The sequence below is a fragment of the Ciconia boyciana genome, chromosome 1, assembly GCF_034638445.1.
Source record: "Ciconia boyciana chromosome 1, ASM3463844v1, whole genome shotgun sequence".
NCBI classification, from domain to species: Eukaryota; Metazoa; Chordata; class Aves; order Ciconiiformes; family Ciconiidae; genus Ciconia; species Ciconia boyciana.
In genome coordinates this window covers 146729587-146752462 of record NC_132934.1, presented here as the reverse complement: position 1 = coordinate 146752462, position 22876 = coordinate 146729587, and the positions used below count along the sequence as shown (strand labels likewise).

Below are 22876 nucleotides of genomic sequence, written 5' to 3'. Positions count from 1 at the left end.
AGAAAGCCAGGGGAAAACTCATGGCTCAAAGAGAGTTCTCCTACTGACTTCAAGCAGGGTAAACATTACTCTGGAACATGAACTGCCTATGCTGCTGTGGCACTGACTGATTACTTTTTTGAAGCTTTGGAAAACTCCTAAGAATGTTGTGCTCCCTTCCTAAGAATTAAAAAGCAGTTTTTTCACTTCATTTAAGTTCTCAGTAAAAATGGATTCAGATGGCAGAAATATGGTAGAAGGATAACAACTTGCAGTAGCACTTGTTTACACCTGCTTCACTTGAATATCTTAAGCCTAAATCCAGCTTGTTTAATTTGCTTTTCAACCCTGAATCATGAGTCTTCTGGTAATTTGATCTGTGCTGATGTGGTAAATCACACCTATTATATACATGTCTCTTAAAAAAAAAAAGGTGTTTTGACAGGCTTCTGTTGTTTACAATTTACTCCCTCATCCAAAGTTATTTAGGAAACACTGCTGCATTAACTTCCAATAACAAGAATCACGGTTTACCATTTATTTGGTCACAGTTAAACTAAAATAACCCCCCAAAATTAAGCATAGTCATGCAATTTGCATCTGCATTTACTGAACATTCTTACTGGCTTTTTCAGTCAAAGGACAATAAATTAGAGCAGGGTGCAGGATCCCAAACTGCCACCAGCTGTGCTCCATCCACAAACAGAAAACTGTTAGTCATGCGAACTTGGCCGTGTCTGAGCTGACAAGCCCAGCTAAGAGACAGCACAGCAGTAATGGCCCATATTGCTTCCAGAGCAGCAAGCACCTCTGCATGGTGCTCTGAAGGTGTCTAGATATACCCATTGGGACAACCCTGCTTCATGCTGTGTGTGTGCCATATAAACACACTTTTTACAGCTGAGAGTTTTAAGGACTGGCATTCATATAACCAACTGCATAGAAAGTCACACGTAAAAAAAAAAAATAAAAAAAAAAAATCTCTTTTTCTGGGCTTTGCTTCTTATTTGAGTTATACTTGGGCAAAAAGAGGAACAGACTAGGCTTTCTATATACACGGCTCATAGTTTCCCACTGTGTACTGCACACCACCTCAGCGCTCCCACTAAATATGTACAGGTGTGTAGCACAGTAATAAAAGCTACAGAGAACACTGACCGGGGACCCTTCCTCTGCAGACGGTATTTTCATATTGTGTATGACCTCTGTGGAATGAACTGCTGTGGAATCTAACTGGAACTAATGAGTTACAAAAGCAGGTCAGAAAAGAGTTAGACATGGATGAGGAGACATCCCACAGAAGTGCTGGACATCTGGATGTACATTCAGTAACTGGAAAAGTAAGAACTCTGCTCCTGAATGATCAGCAATTGGGTTTGCATTTAGTTTGAATACTGCTCGACTACCTGAGGCAATGCACCATTGGTCTTAACCACATCTGTAGATGTGGTTGTGTTTCTAAACTTTCTTCCAGTGGTAAAGAGTAAAGAACAAGTATTGTCTTTTTCTTGCTTAAAACTTTTTGGTAGGGTGCAGCACCACCAACTCAGAAAGCACCAATGCTTTCTGTAAATGTGGATAGTGATTAAAAAGCAAAACAAAAAAAAAACAAACCCAAAAACTTTTCTAGAAGTTGCTGAAGGGAATGTTATTATGACTAAGAGGCTGGATTCACTGCACAAAACAGCTATTTCTAGTGATAAAGCATAAAGGTTAAACAACTGAGGACAAGATTGCCAGATGCAAAATAGGAAATTTCCAATTTAGGAGCAGCAGAGGAAGAACATGAATTAATATGCAAGGACCAAATTAGCAATATAAAATCCTCCAAGCCAAACCAAATGCCATTGAAAATAAACTCAGGAACTCTCCTCCTTCTCTTCTGCTCCCTGCATTCCAAGGAGGATTGAATTTAGAATAACCATGGGGAATTTTAGAGAAAGCTTACACTAAAATGCTGAACAAAGGCTTTAAAAGGTAGAGACTCTGTATGTGCTTAAAAGACACTATTTCTGTCTTTATTGTCCTAGATTCTTCTTCAGTACTTCTGACTGAAAAAGGAATAAATGTTTTGGACTTAAGTTTTCTCAAGAGTTTTATCTTCAGTGAGATTGGTAATGATTCTCTAACAGTTTTGAAACTGGGGTAGTAACTGATAATTTCTACCTGGCATATTAACTGGAAGAAAAACCAAACACAAAAACCCCACCAAAAAAACCCCACATCAACAACCAAACACTTGGCAAATACAGAAAATCCACTGGTTGTTGACTTTTCATCCTAGACTACATTTCAGCGCTAGCTTCGTTAGCTCTATGTGTAGTGATACACTGTCAGGCTGGGGATCCTATGCTGCAATATTCTTTGGCAGATGGGTCTTACAGGTCTTACACACTTTGGCAGATGGGTCTTACATCTGGCATGAGCTGGCAGATGGCCCACTCCAGGAAGAAAAGCTATTTCACTGCTAATAAGTCAGGTTTGTTATATAACATGGTAGGACTTAAAAAATAGAGTCCACTGTGGTATTCCTCAAATTGAGGGGATATCGTGGATTGTTCAGTCCATGACAAGGGCTGTATGGACTTTAAATCAGATTCCTGGAAAATGGGTGCAGCAGATTAAACATCAGCACCACCGGACTGATGGTTGGCTCAGCTGTGGTACAGCTTTTCTGTTGAACTTGCATTTTGGAAAGCTCCCACAGGATCTGACAGAAATAGGAGCTCCCACACACAACCATGATCCCATCACAAAAAGCAGACAGACAGAGGGAACTGCACTGAAAATAAATGAGAGACATATGTAAGAAAAACCTAAGAGGAGACAGTACATTTAAGCCTGAACAATCAGGAAGAGCAGAGTGTCAAATGCTTCAATCAGATGAACAGAACTTGGGACTTTCAAGATAGCAAACAGTGGCATGACATCTTATGGTGCTGCACCTCTCATATGGCTACATGGTATGTCTGCATGTGCCTGTGCTCCCATGTGGACAGGCACTAAAATTCCAGCACAGAAATTGGCAACGAAGGGTAAATCAGTGATACTCAAAATTAGCAGAATAATTTAACCACTGATCCCTCTGATTCCACTCCTGATCACCTAGCAATATCCCTTGCAGGTTTTAACATCTGATCCTACTGGACATAAAACATAATCCCAACAGCGATATGTGATATTTGTGAGACAACTGACAGTGAAGCCCCACTTTCACTCTTGTAACAGCCATAATTATGTCAAACACACAACTGCCCTCTGCATTTTAAGAGACACAACTTGCAAAGTGGTTTTAGTTGACCTAATGTTTAGGTACATCCAGACAAACAGAAGAAAGCAGAATTAGGAACTTTCCACCTTACGTTTCAACACTCCTGCCCAAAAGCTGCATCTGAGGTTAAAGACATCCCAAAATACCAAGATTCCTCACATTATGTGGGCAGCCTGAAAAACTCCACAGAAATACAAATGTAATCAGTTATTCAAAGAGGATAATTATTTATTGATAACAACTCATCTCCTACATTGTTTCTCAGCACTGAGATAAATGATATAAATACATGTCACAAATATGAACAATATGTTCATGGCTAATGCTGAAGGCAGAGTGTGGCAGGAGATGAGACAGTGGATACTGGGTTACCCCCTTCACCTGACAGGTGAATATACTTGCATCTGTGATTCCAAAGCATAGTTCTTAAATAAATCATTAAATATATTGAGCAGGACAGGCTACTCTTCTACAGACCAAAAATCATATGGAGCATTAATGGGAATTAAAATCTATCCCCTCCGAGTTTACTAATGGGATTGATCTTACCTGAACTTAGCTGTATCTAGTCATCTAGCAAGCCATCTAGTCAGCAAGTCATCTAGTTCAGCTTCACCTATGTCATCACTGGAGAGAGGTAAGGACCTCCTGATTCAAACTAACCTAAGGTAAGTGCCTCAAATAAACTGGAATGATTCCCCCCTCCCCCCTGAACTGTTCAATGCTCTCCACTGATTGTGGCACAAGTGTAGAGGACTTGGTCAGACTGGACACGTACCTTTTAGCTAAAAGCAATGTGAAATAAATCTCACCTCATATCCCAGAAAGAACCTGACAAAACTCCTTCAGGAAATACCCTCGTCAGGTGAGAGAGAACCTAATTAGCACTTGAGAGGGTTTCCTGCCAGCCAGCTACAGAGTCTCACTACTGTTTACAGGGAAGACAACTAATGGCATATGCAGAAGAGTTAAGATGCAAATCAACCTATCAATCAGAAGACAGGCACTGCTATCCAAGCATCTCTGATAAAATATGAACATATGATAATGAAGGAAGGAAGATCAAAACGCTCTCAAGTGTGCAGAAAAAACCAATATATGTCTTCATTCCGGTAAACTGTATAAAATCAAGCTTTTGCTTCACAGCTTTGCAGGTGTACAACAAAGAGGGAAGCATAGCAAGGGGAAGCTGACAATGAAAACATGGGAATTCTAAAAAGGGAGAAAAAGAAAACATAGAAAGCATCTGAACCCCCAAATATAAGTGTGGGCCCACACAAAAATAATGCACTAACTACAAGATCAGACTTAGGTGGATTAGATTTGATTTCTTATAATCTACTTTTGCACAAAATAGATTACGTCTCTCTAATGCACTTATTGAACTTCCTGCATCTTCAAGGGTTTGGCTGCTAAATCTGCCTGCTAAAATTTGTCCACTGGCATCTCTTCTGAGGCATCTTACTCCATGTCTGGATTTTGAGAGATCGTGAACATGCCCACAGTTGTATTTAGGTGACTGCTGTTCAGCACTTTGTGTGTTGGCCTCAATATTATGGGAGATTTCACAACAACTTGCCCAACAACTTGTTAGTGGACAAACAAAATCAGCTAACATAACCAAAACAGGCATATTCAGGTTGTTATTGGAAGGCAGGAAGGGGAACAGACAAGGGGCAAGCATACAGGTATATGGCTGTGCAACCTAGAAAAAGCCTAGCAAGCATAAGATAACATACAAAGGTAAAGAGCTATGGTTACAAACGCTGTCACTTCATAATGGACTTTCCCTTTCTCTCCCAAAGGTCAAAACTAAAACCTCCATCAAAATTACAGAAATACCAAATATTCTGCAATAGTTTTCACACCCTCAGTGTTAATATAATAGCAGCACAGTATAAGAACTGGAGTGCAGTTGTCAGTCAAACATTTAAACTCTTCCTTGAAGTAGGTCAGTATTTCCAGGCAACCAGAACATAAAAACAAAACAAGTGACCTCCATGCCTATTATAACAAATCTCCAGCAGAGTCTGGGTTTATGAAATGACTGGGCATGATGCAAATGTTGGCCGCTGCACTGGAGAGACTGGCCTATTTGTCACTCTAGAGAAATTGTGATCAGGCAAGAATAAAATTGTAATAAAATAGCAGAGGAGTTGGCGGATGTTTCCCTCCCCTAAAATGCATACCTTGTCCCTGAAAATGCATGCCTTGCCAGTTCAAGACTGTCCTTTGACCATACAACATGGCCTTAAGGATGTAGGCTGATCACGGCAGAGGTCTTCACCTGCAACACTCTTGAAACAGAATAAAACATTGCTCCTGTTGGAGCAAAGAACTAGGTGGTAGTTTGCCAGCTCATAAGGGTTAGATATCCTCAGCAGTCCACAGGACAGAACTCCCTATTAGCTGGGTAGCTAGCAGCTAATGACTAGCAGCTTTCTACGGACAGGCTGTGTAGCTGTATCCTAGAAATAGTAAAAGAGAGAAAGTTGTTCCTCTCAGCTTACATCTTGCATGCACTGAAAGTGCACTCTTAGTTTGAACTCCCCTCGTTCCCACTTCCCAGACACGCAGCAAAGATTAAACCAACTCATTCAGAAACACGCAGGTCATCTTCCTCAAACTAAATCTAAGGCTTGCTTTATAAAATCTTTCAGAATCAAAGATATATTTGTAGATGTACATTTCCTCAGTTGAGCTCAATATGAGGGCCACTCAAGCTCCTGGAACCAGATGTCACTGTTAGGCCCTCTCCCCTCCACACCACCACAAGCACCTACCTAGGAAAACCTATAAGCTAGCGTATTTCACACATTTGCGTTGCGGCTGCATTTTGCGTGTGGGTCAACTTTGTGCTTGACATACATCGGAGGAAGCTACTGCCCATACCTACGCAAAGTTAACAGTAAGAGGTCAGTGTCCTGGCTTTTAGCATCAGGTCAGCTCCTCACTTTATGATTATGCCATTCACTGAAATGCACTCTCCCTGGCCTAGTGTGTGCAGACTCCCACTGTCTTGCTTCCAGATCCTGGTGAGACAAGGTCAGGCAGAGTGTATTGCTGCAGGGTAGCAGCAGGGTTCAGATCGTGTTTCTGCTGCGGATCTCTTCTGGGTACAAACACGATGGGCCACTAACATAGTTCTATTAGTGCCAGCTACCAAGTGAAAACACTGAGGCTGAAGGTAAGCTGTGGAAACTGGTTCGCCTCCCCAGCTATGTGAATTGAAACAAACTGTTGTGCTTTTCATGAACTTAATTGCTCTCAATATACGTGGTTGCTAAAACCAAGCCTGCACAGTGTAAATCCTGCAAATTGGGCATAACCCTGAAGCCGTGCATTTGGCTTGCCAGCCGCATTGCCCTTACTATGTATATCACGAAAGGTCCACATACCCAAAAGGCCTAGTGTTGCAGGGGGAGAGGAGAGGCACCTCTTAGACTGCTCTTGGGCAGAGCAACTACCCTGCAAATGGGGAACATGCTGGATTACGCGGCAAGGGAAGATTTGGCACTCAGACTTCTCCTGCTGCTGCATCAAGGTAGGCAGCCTTTCCATCCATAACGGTTGTGTAAGCCTGGATGAGGCGTCTGAGTAAGTCCTACCCAGTGGCAGGGAGCCTCCTTCTTTCTCTATTTTCATCTTCCTTATCAGCCAATATTAGTCAGAAGGAGGAGGGAAAACCACAAGAAGCTGTTTAAGTCTTCTTCATTCCCTGGAGTCCTCCAACACTCCCATGGTAAAATTAAGGCCTCCCAGACAGAGCTTGAGAGCACTACTCTAGTCAGTACTTCTGGAGGACTGGTCTGCTAGTGGGAGGAATGCCCTGGCTAAGTTATGCCATGCTAGCTAATAAGCAGCTCCATAAAACATTGATCTATAGCATGGTTGTCAGGGTTTTCAGTTCTGGTTTTCAGTTCTGTTGACTAGACATGTGGAAGGTGGAATCTGGAATCACAGTATCAGGCAGAGTTCAACAGTACATGCTATTCTTTCCTCTTGTATAGTTTCTTTGGAAGTGTACTCTGACAGAATCAAGCAGATCTGTTATTCTTCTTTCGGCCACCTCTAACAATAATAATGGTCTCAAGATAATACCGACACATGAGAGCAAGTAGATCTGTGCACAAGGCAGGCACTTATACTTCTGGGCTGTGGTCTGCTTAACACAAGCTACAGTGCCTCTCCAGAGTGCTGCATGCATCTGCAAAAATTAATTTGGGGACATCACTAGGTCTTTCAGTGGAGATTAACAGTATCTTCTTTGGCAGTTAGCCAGAGGCATGTGAAACAGCCTACAACTGCTCTCATGACATCCTATACAAATGAAAGAGCTTATTAATAAGAGGGAAGCATTTTTCTTTTCCAGTAGTGAAGCTCAAGCACTTAGAAAATTTGCCCTACATGAATAGCAAATAAACTGCGTACATATAGTTGGACAGACAGATGGGTTCTCCTGTGCATTGCAGCTGGCTACATCTCAGAAGATTAGCACAGAGATCCCTTCCTACTAGGATAAACTCTACTACTGAATGAAATCGCTCCCTCTCAGTCTAACAGAAGAGCCTCCACTACATCTCCCAGTGAGTTTACTCACTGTCAGCCTGAAGTGAAGGACAAAGACACAGTAACATGAACAGAGCCACACCTCTCTGAAACTCAAGGAGGGAACACCGACTTCACCAACAGATTCAGACCGCTACTTTCTGCTTTCAGCTTTCTGTGCACCAAGCTCACTCACAGAGGAAATTGAGTAATCCCAGGTAGTTTCCTTTTGAATCACATCTAGTGACATTTGTGTTCTGGAAGGTATGAGACAAGCTTATTTCTTCTGGTGAGAAATGTCTTACCCTGCCAGCACATTTTGGGACAAGAAGCTACTCTGGTCTGTTCAGGTAGTAGTGGGAGGGAATCACAACCCAACTCCCCAGAGACTGGTGTTGCCGCAAAATAAGGCACCTAAGAAGTGAAGTGGTTGCCGGGCAAGTCATCATGTGGCTACTTTAGAGGCCATGAGTGGGATCTGCTGTGCCCTTGTGAGGATTTGGTAACACTGCTGTATCTTTTTTCTCCAAGGCTGGAATTGCTTTCACTGGCGGGTTGGCAGAAGGGAGGAAGAAGGGAGCATATTTTGGAAACTGTATGAAACACATCAAACTGTTTGATGCCCACATTGAACTCTCTTCTCTCCTCCTCTTGAGTTTTGCAGAAAGAAATTAACATTTAATGTAAAACAGCCTGCTTTGATAGCTGCCTGAGTGCCCCATTAAACATTTTCCACACCTCAGGGGAGACAAATATCCGGTCATAAATTCCAATTTGTCATGGATTTTCTAAGTCACAGGTTGACAGAAGAAGCAGTTACCACTCTCTGATCAGTATGCAGAGACCATTACATTCTTTAGCAATACTCTTCAATGGACACAGCAAGAATTGGAGAGTAGATTTAAAAAGTAAAGCCCTTTGGTTTTGAACATAAGGCTCCTAGAAAATTGTTAGTAGAGATTATTTCACCAACACAGCACTGAGTCAGTAACAAAATGTAATTCCCTGCTGGATGAGTGCCATTATTTGTTGTGATCGTAGTTATCACTATTCATCTTCTATTTACATACCATGTAAATGTATACCATACTTTGTAACAGCACACCGAAAACAAAGCCCCTGCTTAGAAGAGTTTTAACACTTCTGCTCTAGTGAAAAATTTAGTTCTAACAAGTATTTAACAGCGGCAGCAATGTGTGCATCCTGCAATTATTTGGAGCACGTATTTACATGTGCAATCCACAACTCCAGCCAGAGCTGGTGAGAGCTGGAGGACAGTAACTGCAAAGAAAAAATCACCCTCCCATCCTCCAAGTTGAAGATAATAACACAGAAAAGTAACTAGCCAAACAAGATTGCACCATTAAGACTGCAAATTTGTAATCTCCAGTCTTCACCCTCCATCCCTGAGTGATGGAAATGAGGAAGAGGAACAAAGAGAGGAGACTAAGATGATCACAGATTTGCAAAGGTTATGCATACAAAACAATTTTCTGCAGGCTGGGCTCTAATGCCTTTGTAACTTCCCTCCATTTAAACCAACTAAGAGTTTTGGCTGTGATCCAGCATTCCTAACTTAAGCACCTGCACTGAATCTAAATTCTAGATGACCTGTGAAACTGCCCTCTAAAGTGCGTGCCTAATTTCCTCTATATTGCCAAATAGGAGCGGTGCCCTTAAAGGCCTCCAGAGAGAGGTCCTATTAACTTCTCTTTGCTAAGAAACCTTCCCTCTTTACCTATCAAGACCCTGACTGCTCTTACAGGCAGACCTGCAAACTCCATCACAGAGCAACACAAGTCTGCAGTTCTCCAGCGTGTTTCATTCCTCGACATATGCTGCCAATTCAAACTCAACAGCTTCTTTCAATTTATTCAAAGAATCAGGTCTTTTCCCTTTCCACCATCTGACTCTAGAAAGCAATATCTTTTGAGGGACTCTCCAAAACATCCAGAATTTCTAAACGAAAGCTGTCTTCTTTCTGCGAAAACAAGCTGCATCTCTCTTCAGCTTTTTACTTTAGGTTGGATCATCCTTTGCTGTTCTATCGTCTGGTAAGCGTTGCCAACTATGAGCCACTGAGTCACTGATTCAGCAGTGACTGTATGAGAATGGGTCACCTGAGTCCACACCACTGGGCAGGTGGGAGGAAGAAGGCCTAGTCTGCGCACCAGCTGTCAAGCAGTCAGCATCGCAGGAGAACAGTATTTTCCCCCACATCATATTACTGACATGATCTGCCTGCATAGGCTGCTCCAGAGGACCTCGCAGTGGACGCTGCTTGCATGCTGTTGAACCTCCTCCTGATGAGCTGGCCTAAGTAGCAGTGGGCTCTGTCTACCCCTGCTTTCTCTCTGTCCTGTAGATGTTGCATCATTAATTGCTGCTTGTATCTAACAGGGGACAGGTACTTCAGCAGCCAGGAAAGAGCACATGGAGGATATATGACAGAACACACAGGATCTGACTTGAATCTTTACTTGGTCACTAAACAGTATATAACATGAGATAGGGGGCTTTTCCCTGCTACTGTGAAGCAAAAGTCCCTGTCTCAAGTTGCTGACTGTTATAATTCACTGTCATTTGCTGTAGCCTGTGTTTGAACGCTGTAGTCCACGTTTGAGGTGGCTCTCCTGCAGCTGTGTGGGAGGCTGGCGGGAAAGGGAGCCCATCACGGCGCAGAGGAGTGCCCTGGCACTTGGATACATCCTGTCTCGCGGAAGGCCTCTTTCAGTGCTACGAAGTACTGACCAGCAAGAGAAGAGTCACTGCTATCTGGCAGCCCTAGGGGACCACATGACTGCAGCTATGTTCATTAACCTGCCCTACGCACAGAAGCATCTCTATCGCGGACAGCATTTGCATCAAAGTCTGCCTCCACGACAGCACAAGGAAGTGGCAGAGCGGGGGAGAGAGAGGGAGAGAGTCTGCTTTGGTCAAAAGGTGGTAAAACTGATTAAGTGATCAGCATAAAACGGATGTGGAGAGAAAAGCTGTCATTTATTACTTCCTTAAGTGACATTTATGCTTCAACATTTTTTCAGAAACAAAGTCACATCCAATCGCTTGCGTTTCTCCCGGCATGACACCTTTCTGAGAAAACAGCTTTTCTGAACTCATGCCCAGCAACTTTCATGACCTTGATACAAATCTCTCAATCTTGGTTCCCTGTCACTCGAGTTAGTGAGAATCTTAGTTTTTATCTCCAAAAATAGCAAGTTTCTAGTCCCATCTCACTCACTGGGGCTAGGGGACGTTCAAAAAGGTGACTTGGTGAAGTTTAAAAAAGGCTAAAAAGGAAGAAAATTGGGCAGATTAAAAACATATAAGCAAATTATTTTAACCTCCTGTTTTGCTTTTCTTTTTTAACTGGGGGAGGGAAGCTTTTCCTAGGGACTGCTGGAAGGTGGAAACAGGTAAACTGCTACTGGGGACTAGGCTTCTGCAGAGGGCTGTAAGGACGCATCATTCAGCCCTGCTCCCAGGCAGAAAGCTGTGCCTCAACAGCTGACGGAGTTCCTAAGCTTCCATGTTTGCTGCCCCAGAGAGATTAGGCTGACATGCACCTTTGATGCAAATGCAAAGGCAAACTACTCCCAAATTAATCTGTGTAAGTGTCTCTCAACAGTAATCCAAACTCTGCAGTAAAAGGAACAATTCTGACGTTTACACTGGCGCAGCATAAGCAGTACAAATGGCAGTGCACTTTGCTGGGACTCCCAAAAGAGCAGAAGTGATATTAATGCCAAAGGTACACCTTTTCTCATAGTCAGGTCTACTTTTTCGGCAGCAGAGAGTGATATGGAAAATTGCAGGGGGGAGAAGCATTCCAAAATTAATATTCCAGTACTGGTATTCGTTAGTATTTTGAACAGCTTCTGCAACAGGTACTTCTTTCTTTTCAGTGGAGGAGACATGAGAGCTTATTTCTAAACTAATTTTGTTTGGTAAAGGCTAGATTAACCATCCTTATTTTTTATACTTTTTTACTAAAATTTACTAGTCTACTTAACTGCAAGAATAGTCCCTTACTAGCCCTCCTGCCACCCATCTCCCTCAACACCAGAAGTGTTCAGAGTTAAGGGCAACTACAGGCAAGCAAGGCGCTAGGCACAGCCTTAAGTTAGCGGTGCCTACGTGTCTGATTTGGCTAGGTTATTTTTGGTTTAGTTCACAGAAGTAAGCCCATTTTACTTGTGCTCCCATGCATGCATATCTACTTATGGGGGAATATCCCAGGGTGAGATTTCTTGTGCGATATGAGTTTGTGAAATAACAAGCTGAGTCTGCTGATGTTGAAAACACAGCCTATTCTGAATTCTTTTTAGCATTTTTTTTTCACATGCCTTTCTTGCAATAGGAGAGTTGCTCTCTGCCTCGGTGCTTACGTCAGCCCAGAGGACCCCTCCCAGACAGCCTGTGGAATCAGAGTGTAAGCTTCTTGGCACGTGTTTTGTTTCTGTTAGACTTAGAAGCATCAGAAAGAGAACTAAAACCTGCTCCCTTGGAAAATATGTTCTTCTCTCAGTCCCCAGAAAACCTTAGCCTTAGCTACTATGAGATGACTATGTGGCACTGAGAAAAAAGCAAAACAAAAATTCTGTAAAGCTGGATTCTGAGCACATAAATGTTGGTGCAAAAGTCATTTCAGTCTGACTTACGGATACCAAGGCTGTGGTCTAAATGTATAGCCCAGATCATTAAAAAAAAAAAAAAATCTGAAGGAGATAAATGACCTAACGTTCCATCCATACGCTTTGGGAAACAGTGAAGTCACAGGGAATGATGACACTTGAGACAACAAGTAAAAAGCATTCGCTTAAAAGTAAATGTTCAATGGAAACACTGCCTCATTCTTTAGAAAAGCAAACATAGCTCAGGCTCACTAATTCTCATGTCATGAAACCTCACAGACTTAACTCAAATGCAGAAGCCTCAGGCCTTCCTTCACTCAGTGAAGATTTAATAGCAGATTAGTTGAGTGAGGTCTCATATTGCTAAAACCAAATTAATGCCTGAAACTATACACTGGTATAACCAACCACTTAGACCGGGAAGTGTTCGCATAAAGGCTTGCAAATCAAACACTGCTTGTGATGCTTACATTCACTTTGCCATGCACTGTCCTTCCTTTAAAGCATAAAACACCAACAAGTCCGGAGCATATGTGTAGACCTATAAAAAAATGTTGCTTACTCGTAAATCAGTGATTTACTGTGGGACCCCACCGATCAGAGCGGATTCACTTTCACCTGAAGGTACAGGACTGTAGGAACTCCTGCAGTTCAGAGTGAAGAGATGGCAGGCACCAGCTCCAGGGGCAACTGGGAGTTTCTTCGTGCTTGGAGTGGAAACGAAACCCCTCCACAACGGACCTGCTCGCTGCCCTGCTTCCACACCTCCACTCGCCCAAGCCCCTGTGCCCGGCGGGGCCCCACCACCGGCTGCCACCACAGTGCTCCCCGTCCCCGGCACCCACCCCGCCTCACCTGCTGTACACCAGGCACTCCATGTGGTTGATCTCGTTGTCGGAGCGGTAGCGGCTGTAATCCTCCCACAGGTCCTTGATGGCAGTGACCGCCAAGATGAAGAGCACGGGGGCCAAGGCCAGCTCCGGCTGGAAGGCGTTGACGGCCGGCACGAAGTTGAGGAGCGCGATGAACACGAAGTAGACGTTGGCCAGGCGGTGGAACTGCTCGAAGAGGTTCTTGGGCAGGAAGGAGAGCGCCGTGTACTTGGTGGTCTTGAGGCGGTTGCTGGCCAGGACCGTCCTCTTGGACTTCTCCACCTCGGCCTCAGGTAACAGCAAGTTGGAGCGCACCAGCCGCGTCTTACTCTCCTTCTTCTTCCTCCGCCTCCTCTTCCTCTGCCTCTCCTTCCCCTCCGGCAGCACCTGGGGCGCTCCCTCTGCTCCTGCCGTGCCCTGGGACATCGCTGCCGCCCTCCCAGCCGCCCTGGCCCGGGCAGCGCGGGCAGCTCCCACCGCCAGGCACGGCCCTAAGTTATCATCCTCCGCCGCCCGCCACGGCTCTCCTTTCCTCTTCCCCTCCGGGGGGGGAGGAGGGCTCTCTCAAACCCTCTCCTAACCGCTCTGCCGGGACCTCGCTCGCTTTCTCCTCCTCCTCCTCGACCGGGGAGGGGACGTGGGCAGGCGGCGAGCCGAGCCCTCCTCCCGCGGGCCTCGCCCTGTCCCGCTGGCGGGCCGGGCCCCGGGCCGGCCCAGGGCGCGGGGGATGCGGCGGCCACCGTCCCGCACGCCATGGCGCGGCCGCTGGCGGGGCGCGGAGCGCGGGCAGGGCCGGCGGGGGCGGGGGGGGCGGCGGGGGCCGCGGGCGGGAAACGGAGCGCGGCGCTTCCGCGCGCAGCCGGCCCTAACGGCCGCGCCGCCGCCCCGCTCCCCCCGCCGGGCAGCGGCAGCCTCGGGTGCGGGCCCCCCGCCCCGGGATAGAGACCCGCGGGTGGCATTTTATCGGCTGCTTTTGACTTTGCGTTACGTGTGGGGAGGAGGAGGAGGAGGAGGAGGAGGTTTGGGTGTAGAAAGAAAAAATTTCCACTGAAGTGTTCACAGCTCTGCACCGGCCTTGATCCAAGGTCCCTGAGCAGCGGCCGGCAGGAGTTTTTATCAGCTGACTCATTTCAAAATACTCCACTTTCTGACTGGAACCATGTGCCACGATTATTCCCGGCTCTGCGGTTAGCACGGGCGATGCAGCGTGACGTATCCTGACTCCCTGCTTCTGCCTGGCGTGCCGGTTCAGTCGGTGGTGGACGCGGCGCTTGGGACAACCCCAAAGGTGGCAACCAAAAAATGAGATTTCTGATGGAAAGCGTGAGGTGCCGCCAGCCCTGCACACATCCGGGCGGCAGGTGGTGTGCTATAACGTGTGTTTGGTTTTATGTGGATTTTTCTGTTCCCTTGTGGTAGGTCTTGACAGTGAGGGAAAGAAAAAGCTACCTCTTGCGCTGAGGTTTGTGTTCCACACTTTCTGGAGAAAGATGTAGTTGCGGGTGAAGATGGAGAGTGTGCTAGATGGACTTAAAATGCAAAAGAGAATAATCCAGATGGAAAGACATAGTCTAAAGTCATGAGCAAATAAATGTATGCAGATGTTAAAGAGCAAATAACGTGACAATAATGAACATTGTTGCTGCTGGACATGACATGAGACTTTGCAGCATCACTTTAGGTTGGGATTTAACAGCGCACCCTTTGAATATGCAATTCTTCAGGCGGCATAAAAGGCTGCCACAGGTCACTCCAGGCTGTATCTAAACTGTAGGGCAGATGCATTTTGTGGTGTGACCCTTGGTCCTGACCCTGTGATATCCCAAGGTGGGATCATCGATAGCAAGCCCCTGGTACTTGTCAGCGCGTTTCTTGTTATCATGGAAATTAGGCATAAAGCCTAGTCTACACTTTGTCTAGTCTTGATATGAAGTCAGGACAGGGCTGGGGCATCTTCTGGGGAGAGTACCTGGTTCCCACAGTTCAGATGCTGTCATGACAAAATCCCTGAAAACCAAGAAGTGAAAGCCGTAACTTCTGAATCTCATAGCCTGTAGTTATAACGCACTGCTATATCTTCATCCTCCCTTCCCCCATTTGCAATACTTTTGTAGTGGCTTTTAAATGTGTGTAGATAATTATGAACCCCTTTCAGGCCCTGAGGCACAAAGTGAGTGCTAATTCAGCACGTGGCCTGATAGTGGTACTGTGTGAAGCCACAAACCCTTTACCAATCCTGCTGTCAACTCTTCCGATGATACTGCAAACCTAGCAGGGATATCCTGGGTTTCCCAACTCTTGGAATATGGAAATAACAAGGTTTTAGTTTGTGCAAGGGGAAAGGGGAGAATTGGCCAGGGTTTCTTTCCTAAGTCTGTTCCTTTGTTGATAAGGGAAAAAGTACTTATCCCATACAGAAAAAGGAGACAAATTAAAAAAAAACTTTGAATTTTAGTTTTTTGTGTCCATTTCTTTGCCTTGGTTAACCAGTTTCCAGAATTGCTTACACTTGGGATTAACTTCACGGGTAAGCTGGAATGAACAAAAGTCCTTTTTGTGTTCTTCAGAAATGCTGAAATGGGATAAGGAGGTCACAGTATCACTCTGCGATGTTCCCAGAAACCGAGATTCACTCACCCGAGGTCTCCTTGCTGTCAGCTGCGGATACTCCAAAAAGCGGGTTGCTGGACTTACAGCCACTTGCCTGCCGGCCTCTGTGACCCACCATTTTGTGGGGCTCTGGCTCCCACCCGGCCCCCAGGACCTCAAGCACTGTTCAGGCTTCATCTTTTCTCTGGACGTCCCTCTAGCTTGGTTATGTAGTAACATTAAGCTTTCAATCTCAGTGCTCAAGTCAAGGTAAGAAAAGACAAATGCTGACATAACCCTTAAGCTACTTGTTTAGGGAAAACACCTGTGTATTGGCAAGTTTGGATAACCTAACCTGGGATGAATTGTGCTTAGACTTAGCATTATAGGCTGAATCCTCCACACCAGATATCCCAAAATTGTCAGTTAGAACCCCACAACTATGAGAAATAGTCTGTAAGTCAGTGGGCCATATTTTAAAACCTGTTCTACTTGCATTCTCTTTTGGAGCACTCAGGGTTCACATTAACAGGCTTTCTTCCACCAATAAACGAGGAACAGGAAAGAAACTTAGTTTAAAGATACGAAACAGAAGCTGAAAGTTCTTATGTAATCCCCAGCTCACATAGCTGAGTTTTACAAATAGACACAGCAGCAGAAAGATAACAAACAATTGGGTGGGAGCCTCTGAAGACTCCTGTGTTTGTTTGCTAAATCCTTAATTTCAAAACAGTTTAAAGCCTTTGTATTTGAGCACGCCAGTCAAGGGCCACCCTTGCAAAGCTTCACAATAAAAAAAGACTAGAAAGTATGCAACATCCCACTGATCAAGAGCTGAAAAACTCTTGTTCTCATATCATTGACTGGGAATCTCTTTGTTGCTAGTAAACTGCTTTTTTTTATTATTACAGGCAAGCTAGAGTATCACTAGGCAGTGAAGATTTTTCCATTGACTATAACAACCTCTCAGTCACATGAAGAGTCCAAAGTCCTGGATATTTATATTAAAAGCTGAGGACATTGAAACCATGATAAATAAAAACAAGAGTTAGTCTTATTTTAAAGTGCCTATAAAATACAGTGTTTGCCAGGCTTTGCTTGCCAAAGACTTTGGTAATGTAGACACTCCCAAGAATTTAGTCTCTCCTTTCCTTTTCCAAGTAAAACTGCACATAAGGTTTGAGAAAGCATAAATGTTTGTATCTGAACTCATTTGAGCTCTCCCTGCCCACATGGTCCAAGTATGTGAGGTTGCAAGTAAGAGGCAGGCTGCAAATTCAAACTTCAACCTGTACAAAATACACATGTACAAGTCTGGCCCTAGCTTTTGGGTTGCAAAATGACAAGTAAGTTGTTTTTGTTAATTGGGATACACCTGCATCTCCTTTTTATGGGGTCTTCTGGAGGAAAGGGGACAGAAGGAGTTTGGCTTTCAATCAGTCCAGATGGTGCATGGTCTCATCTGGTGATACCATGCAAGGTATCACCCTCGAGAAACGTGAGCTAACTGGAAAAGCCTGAGGAGCCAAGGACTAGATTTACTAAACTAAAATGTGGGCCCTTTGCTATTTTTCAGGGTCATTGGAGCAAAGCACTAACTGGGTAATATTTGAGGATTACTCTGTGCTCCGACTGAGCAATCCCTGCTGTCCATAGATGTCTCTTTCCTGTGCAGAGCTCTTCCTTCGTTGTCACATAGCTGCTTCTAACCATCGTCTATCTCACTGGCCAAACCTCTCTGCATTTTGCTGGGTATCTGCTCTCTGATTTCTCCTGTCATTAACCTGAATCCAGCCTCTAATGCCCAATATCTCTTGATTTTCAAGCTCTCCCCAGAGCCTTTCCCAATGCCTGACTCTTTTTCAACTGTACAGATTTTCTTCAGATCAAGGACTAAAGTTGAAAAAGGGAGAGGTTCTAAACATCAGTTATGGTGACAGTATGCCTAATGAGCTCATTTTTGATAGCCTAGACCATTAAAAGCTGAGTCTTCAGGTATGACACTGCTTTTAAGGCTGGAAGAAACTACGGGATTGTCCAGCCCAAGATACTGTATTAACTTGGCCTTTTAGATGCCACACACCCTACAGCTTGAAATCATTATCAAGTTCTTATTATGTGAGCAGACTGGTTGCTTAGAGATGAGATATCCATTTTTTACCTCTACTCAGAGTCATCAACTCTGATTATATTTGAAATATTTCGTATGGTTTGGGGTTATGTAGGTATGTGAGAATTATAACATCAACCAAAAAATGCCTTTTGCCTGATGGTTGCATGGAACAGTTTGAAAATGGCATCCACCTGAACCCTAAGGGTGAAGACTCCATAGGCAAGGAGGAAGGATCCCAAATATACTACTGATATAAAACTCATGATTTGACTTGTCATGGTTTTTGAATGCTAGGAGTTACCATTATTCAATTTTAACAATTAACTTCTTCCTATCATCACAAGGTGAAGCAAATCTAATTTTAATACATTGTCTAATTTACTAGGCCACTTTTTTAATATTTATATAATCCTAAAATAAAGATTTCTCATGTTGGATATTGCCAGAAACATCTATCAAATTACCCCTGATTCTTATAAAGAATCACCTTTGTTCCAAAGGACCTATTTTAATATTAATATACTTAATATTATGGAACCACCCAGAGGCCTCAGTCAGAATCTAGGACTTTGAGAGCTATAAAAATAGCTGTAAAGGCATGGTACCACACATCAGACAAAATCTGTTCTGCCCTTTGCAGATGAGACATATCCCATCTGGCTCTCCGTAAAGGGGACAGGCATACATGTTTCAAAGGAGCAGAGAGAAGGCAAGAGGCTTTCAGTGTGAAGAGCCTGCTAAAAATGCCAGAATTGGATGAGGAGAGACAACAGCCAAAATGGCATCATTCCTCGTTTCCTTCCATTCTGCAGGAGGTACATAGGTATACACACAGGCACACACATGCATGCAGAGAGGCATATATGCGTATGTGCTACAAGCAGCCTCCAAATCCCATTCCTTAGTTTCTCAACAGTCAGAGAGGGGAGATTTGGGTCCCAATATGAGCAGGAGCATGTGTGAAAGACAAAGAGGGATGTTCAGTGTTGCAGCATTAAGGGAAGGGGATCTTGTGCAGGGCCTGAGAAGCCCTGCTAGACCTTTTCAGTGCAATGCTAAGACATTATTGAGGAACAGCTTCTGCCCTTCAGAAGTGAGAGCAATGTTACAGGGACCTAGAAAGTCTCTCACATTCTGCATGTGTTTCACTTAAATGTTTTTCCCATCTATTGTGCCTTGAGGGCACCTGCATCTTGCATCCTGCAGCTACGTGTTGCAGGATCTTCTGCTCCGCCACACCATGAGCCCGACCCAGCTGTTCAGCCTGGTCTGTGATTTGCAAACAGGTTGTGTCTGGCACGTGGGGTGCTGGAGTGGGAAGGAGGCTACAGCACTGTGGAATACATACCTACCATGTCTTGTGTGGAAAGAAGCCTGCCCAGAAAGCAGAAGGGTGCCATGTCCTTTCCTCCACCACCTGAATGGCCACGTCCACTCTATGACCCTGTCTGCATGCACATTCCTGGCAAACGAGCTGCTGGCCCCTGTGGAGGCACGGGAACTGGTGACAAAGGATTTGGAAATCTGTACTACTGTGTAATAAACTAGATAGGAAACTAGTCAAGGTGTAGCAGAGGCTGGAAAGTAAAGAAATAAAGCATTCAAGTACCTGTAGTTAGCTTATAGGCATGATACTTGTGGAAAATACCACTCTGCAGATACTTAATGACCAGTAATATTTGAGTTGTAAGGACTAACCATATAGAGCTATTGATCAGCATTTACAGCTTTCAAATCTGGAACTTTCCTCTAATGATCTCAAATAACTGAAAAAGTGTCCTCAGTTGGTGGGGAGAGACCGGCACTTCTAGGGCACCAAGAACATCCTGAAGTGGGTCAGTAGGTAAACAGGTCAGGTGAAGCCCACACTCACAAGCACTTACCGCCTGCCACTGCCTGTGGAAGAAGTCCTAAGTGACTAGCACGGAGGAAGGTGTCTCCCTGGTAGGCATCCAAAGCTGGGTGAGGTGAATTTCCCCCTTAATGTCTTGCCCAAGCAAGTCCAGAGCACTGAACAACCAGTTCTCCACTGTGAAAGACAAGGTTGAACAGGACAGGGCACACACAACAGGAGATGCATGCAGGAGAATCCCCAGCTATGTCATGATCCTGTGGCCACTCAGCTGTGTCTGTCACACCTGCCAAAAAATATAATAGGCAGTGGCAAGTTGCCCCTTTCTGCAGTGGGAAAGCAGAGACAGCTCCTTACCCACTTAACCTCCCCACTTGCAGCAATACTTGTTTTTTTTTACAACAGCTTAATGTCGAAGGCGTTTACTGGGGAACACCCATAAGCGTTGCTTCAGTCCATCAGCTAACATACCAATTCACAGGGACACTGCAGAAGAGGAAATGCAGGAAAATTGATGTAATTAACTGCAGAAGGAGTAAAAGCAGACAGACGCTATTTATAGAAACTGCAGTTTGGGAGAATATGAAAGTTAATATCCTTACCTGTGGCGCTGCCAACTCATGCTATTTTATGGTGAGTTTCATAATGTGTGTTGCTGTTCTTCGCTTGCTAAGGCAAGAAACAATGAACAATCTTTGCTCGCTAAGGCAAGAAAACATGGTTGGAAAAAGCTTGAAAGCGGGAACCCCAGAAGTAGAAAATAAATAGGAGAATATAAAAAGACCTAAGTTTATGTTTTGCAAAAAAATGTGATTCTTAAAGCAATTCTGTGAGTTTTTTTAATCCTGGTAATTTTTAAAACCAAGCGCTTGGCAACGATTCTGCTCTTATAGAAGCTGCTGTAGGATTTCCTGTACACATGGAGTCAAAACCTCAGTTTCACATCTCTCTAAAAGAAAATACTGTCTCAGGATATTGTTCCTGAATGCCAAACTGTGTGTCTCTTCAAATTAAGAGATATTTAATAACCCATCACGCTTACATTTTGCTATATCTAAGTTTCTTAAAAACTTCTCCCAGAAAGGCTAATTAGAGCTGCTTGAATGAGTTTTTACAAGCAGTTGTCTGAAGGGAGCTATGCCTTCACTGGAGAATTAACAAAGGGAGGTTGGGGCCCTTCTGCTGTTTGGTCGTTAGTCAGGATTGCTTGAAGAGAAAGTTGCAGAAACCAGTATTACCACATGGTTTGTTTGCTGGCTAGTCACTACGGTCAGATTTGCCTTTGGATTTTGTGACTATGCAGGGCAAAACCAAGACTCCCATTCCGCTCGGATGCTGGGTATGCAGAGAAAAGAGGTGGTTGCAGGCTCTTTCTCCTTCTGGAAAAGCAAGTGCCGCTTTCAGTCTGCTGCAGGTCTAGGCCAGTGCTGATTGATTGTCTCCTGCCTAGCGCTGACTCAGAATGGCCAGGCTTAGTACAAAATGGTGTAAATGGACTGTAAACAACAAGCTTTGAAAAGAAAAGGAAGAAAAAACCTCAACAGCAGGAGAGTGAAAGGGTGACTTTCCCGCCTTTGGGGAGCTCATCTGTAAGTAGAACTGATCGGAAAAAATTCTGGTTCATTGAGCCTGACTGCTTTGTCTGAAACCTAATAGCCTGAAGAGCTTTTGCTGAAATTAAGGCAGCATTCTCTGTGGTACCTGCTGGGTTTGTCACAAGGCTCGTGATACTGCTTATGGGGAGGTTTTCCCAGTCTGCTCTTCCACTTGCTGCAGAGGCAAGGGGTGCCCTAAGGTCTGGGATCCCTGACTCCCAGCATTCATCCATCCTCCGTAGTACCTGGGGCCCTTCTAGCTGCTCAGGCAGCTTGCAGGCTTCTTAAAGTGTCTGCTCATATTAGCACAGAAACTGTCAAATTCAAGATTTTAGTAACTTGCATCCTGAAAAATACTTCAAGTAAAGGAGTGGTTTGGGACCAATTCAGACTATCTACAAAACAATATAACAAAAAGTAGAAAATTCCTTGTAATAGAGCAATGCAAGCTCCTGACTACTTCTGCTTTTAATACCTATGCCCAAATTCAGTGCTGAATGCCAAGATCCAACCATACAGTTGTTTGCCACTCCCTTAAAAATTCCAAGCACAGACTGCTAAAAGACCTCATACTTTAAGAACACTGTGATTGACTCAAACTTATTGTCTGTGCTTATATTATATGCCACTGACCATAAGAAATAAGTTATACTTCTGGCCTGCTAAACCTAATGAACTTTAGTGGAGACCTGCTTTTAATAACAGTATCCAACCAAGTGTTTCTGCAATGCTAAATAGACCTAATCTGGCTTCTGCTGAAGACAGTTCAGGAGATCTCATGAATTCCCTGGAATTTCCCAACAGTTTAAAAACCTATAAAGACTCAGAGACACTCATTATTTGGTTTTTTTCTGGTGTAATAGTGAAATTGGTATTCTCTAGGTATAGCGATTCATCTTGCTGTTCTGTAGGTCTCTCTGTGTAGGAAGCAATAGCTAGTCAAGGTTGTATGGCAGTGGAGCGTATATAGGCATCAGATACAGCTAGGTACCAGTGGGGAATATATGTCACAGAAACAGCTGAAAGATGATTTCTAATTCAGCATTCACTAATGCAATAAATAGAAGCTTGTACATCAAAGACTGTCTATTAAAATGGGAGGAGAGGCTTTTTGTAATCGACTAGCTTTTCCTGTGTTTGGAAGGCTTCTCTTCTCATCTGGAAGTAACTCTCAGTGCTGGAAAAAATGGGTATTTCTTCCCCCCCTGTTGTCGAGAAGCTGAAACTTCCAACTGGTTCCCCATGAACATTACTTCCATGGTGCTGTGCTGGCTTATTGGCTCAGGAAATTGCTACTTCTGCTTTGTCAGCAGTGTCAGTGATCCATGTTTCTTTCCTTACTCCAGTCTTCCCTGCTGCCCTTAATTTAAACAGCTTTTTATTGTCTGTGTTTTTATATTATCAGGTAACACTACTAATCCCT

The 22876-nt window shown here is 44.2% G+C and overlaps 1 protein-coding gene across 1 annotated transcript in view; it reads right to left on the bottom strand.

The window, feature by feature from the left end:
- The window catches only part of ATP10A (ATPase phospholipid transporting 10A (putative)), a 118370-nt gene extending 104308 nt beyond the window's left edge, over positions 1-14062 (bottom strand). The window contains exon 1 of the mRNA XM_072849634.1: positions 13288-14062. Within this exon, the coding sequence (XP_072705735.1) occupies positions 13288-13730 (443 nt within the window). The 5' untranslated portion in view covers positions 13731-14062. The remainder of the gene's footprint in view (positions 1-13287) is intronic.
- Between the last annotated feature and the right edge of the window lie 8814 nt (positions 14063-22876).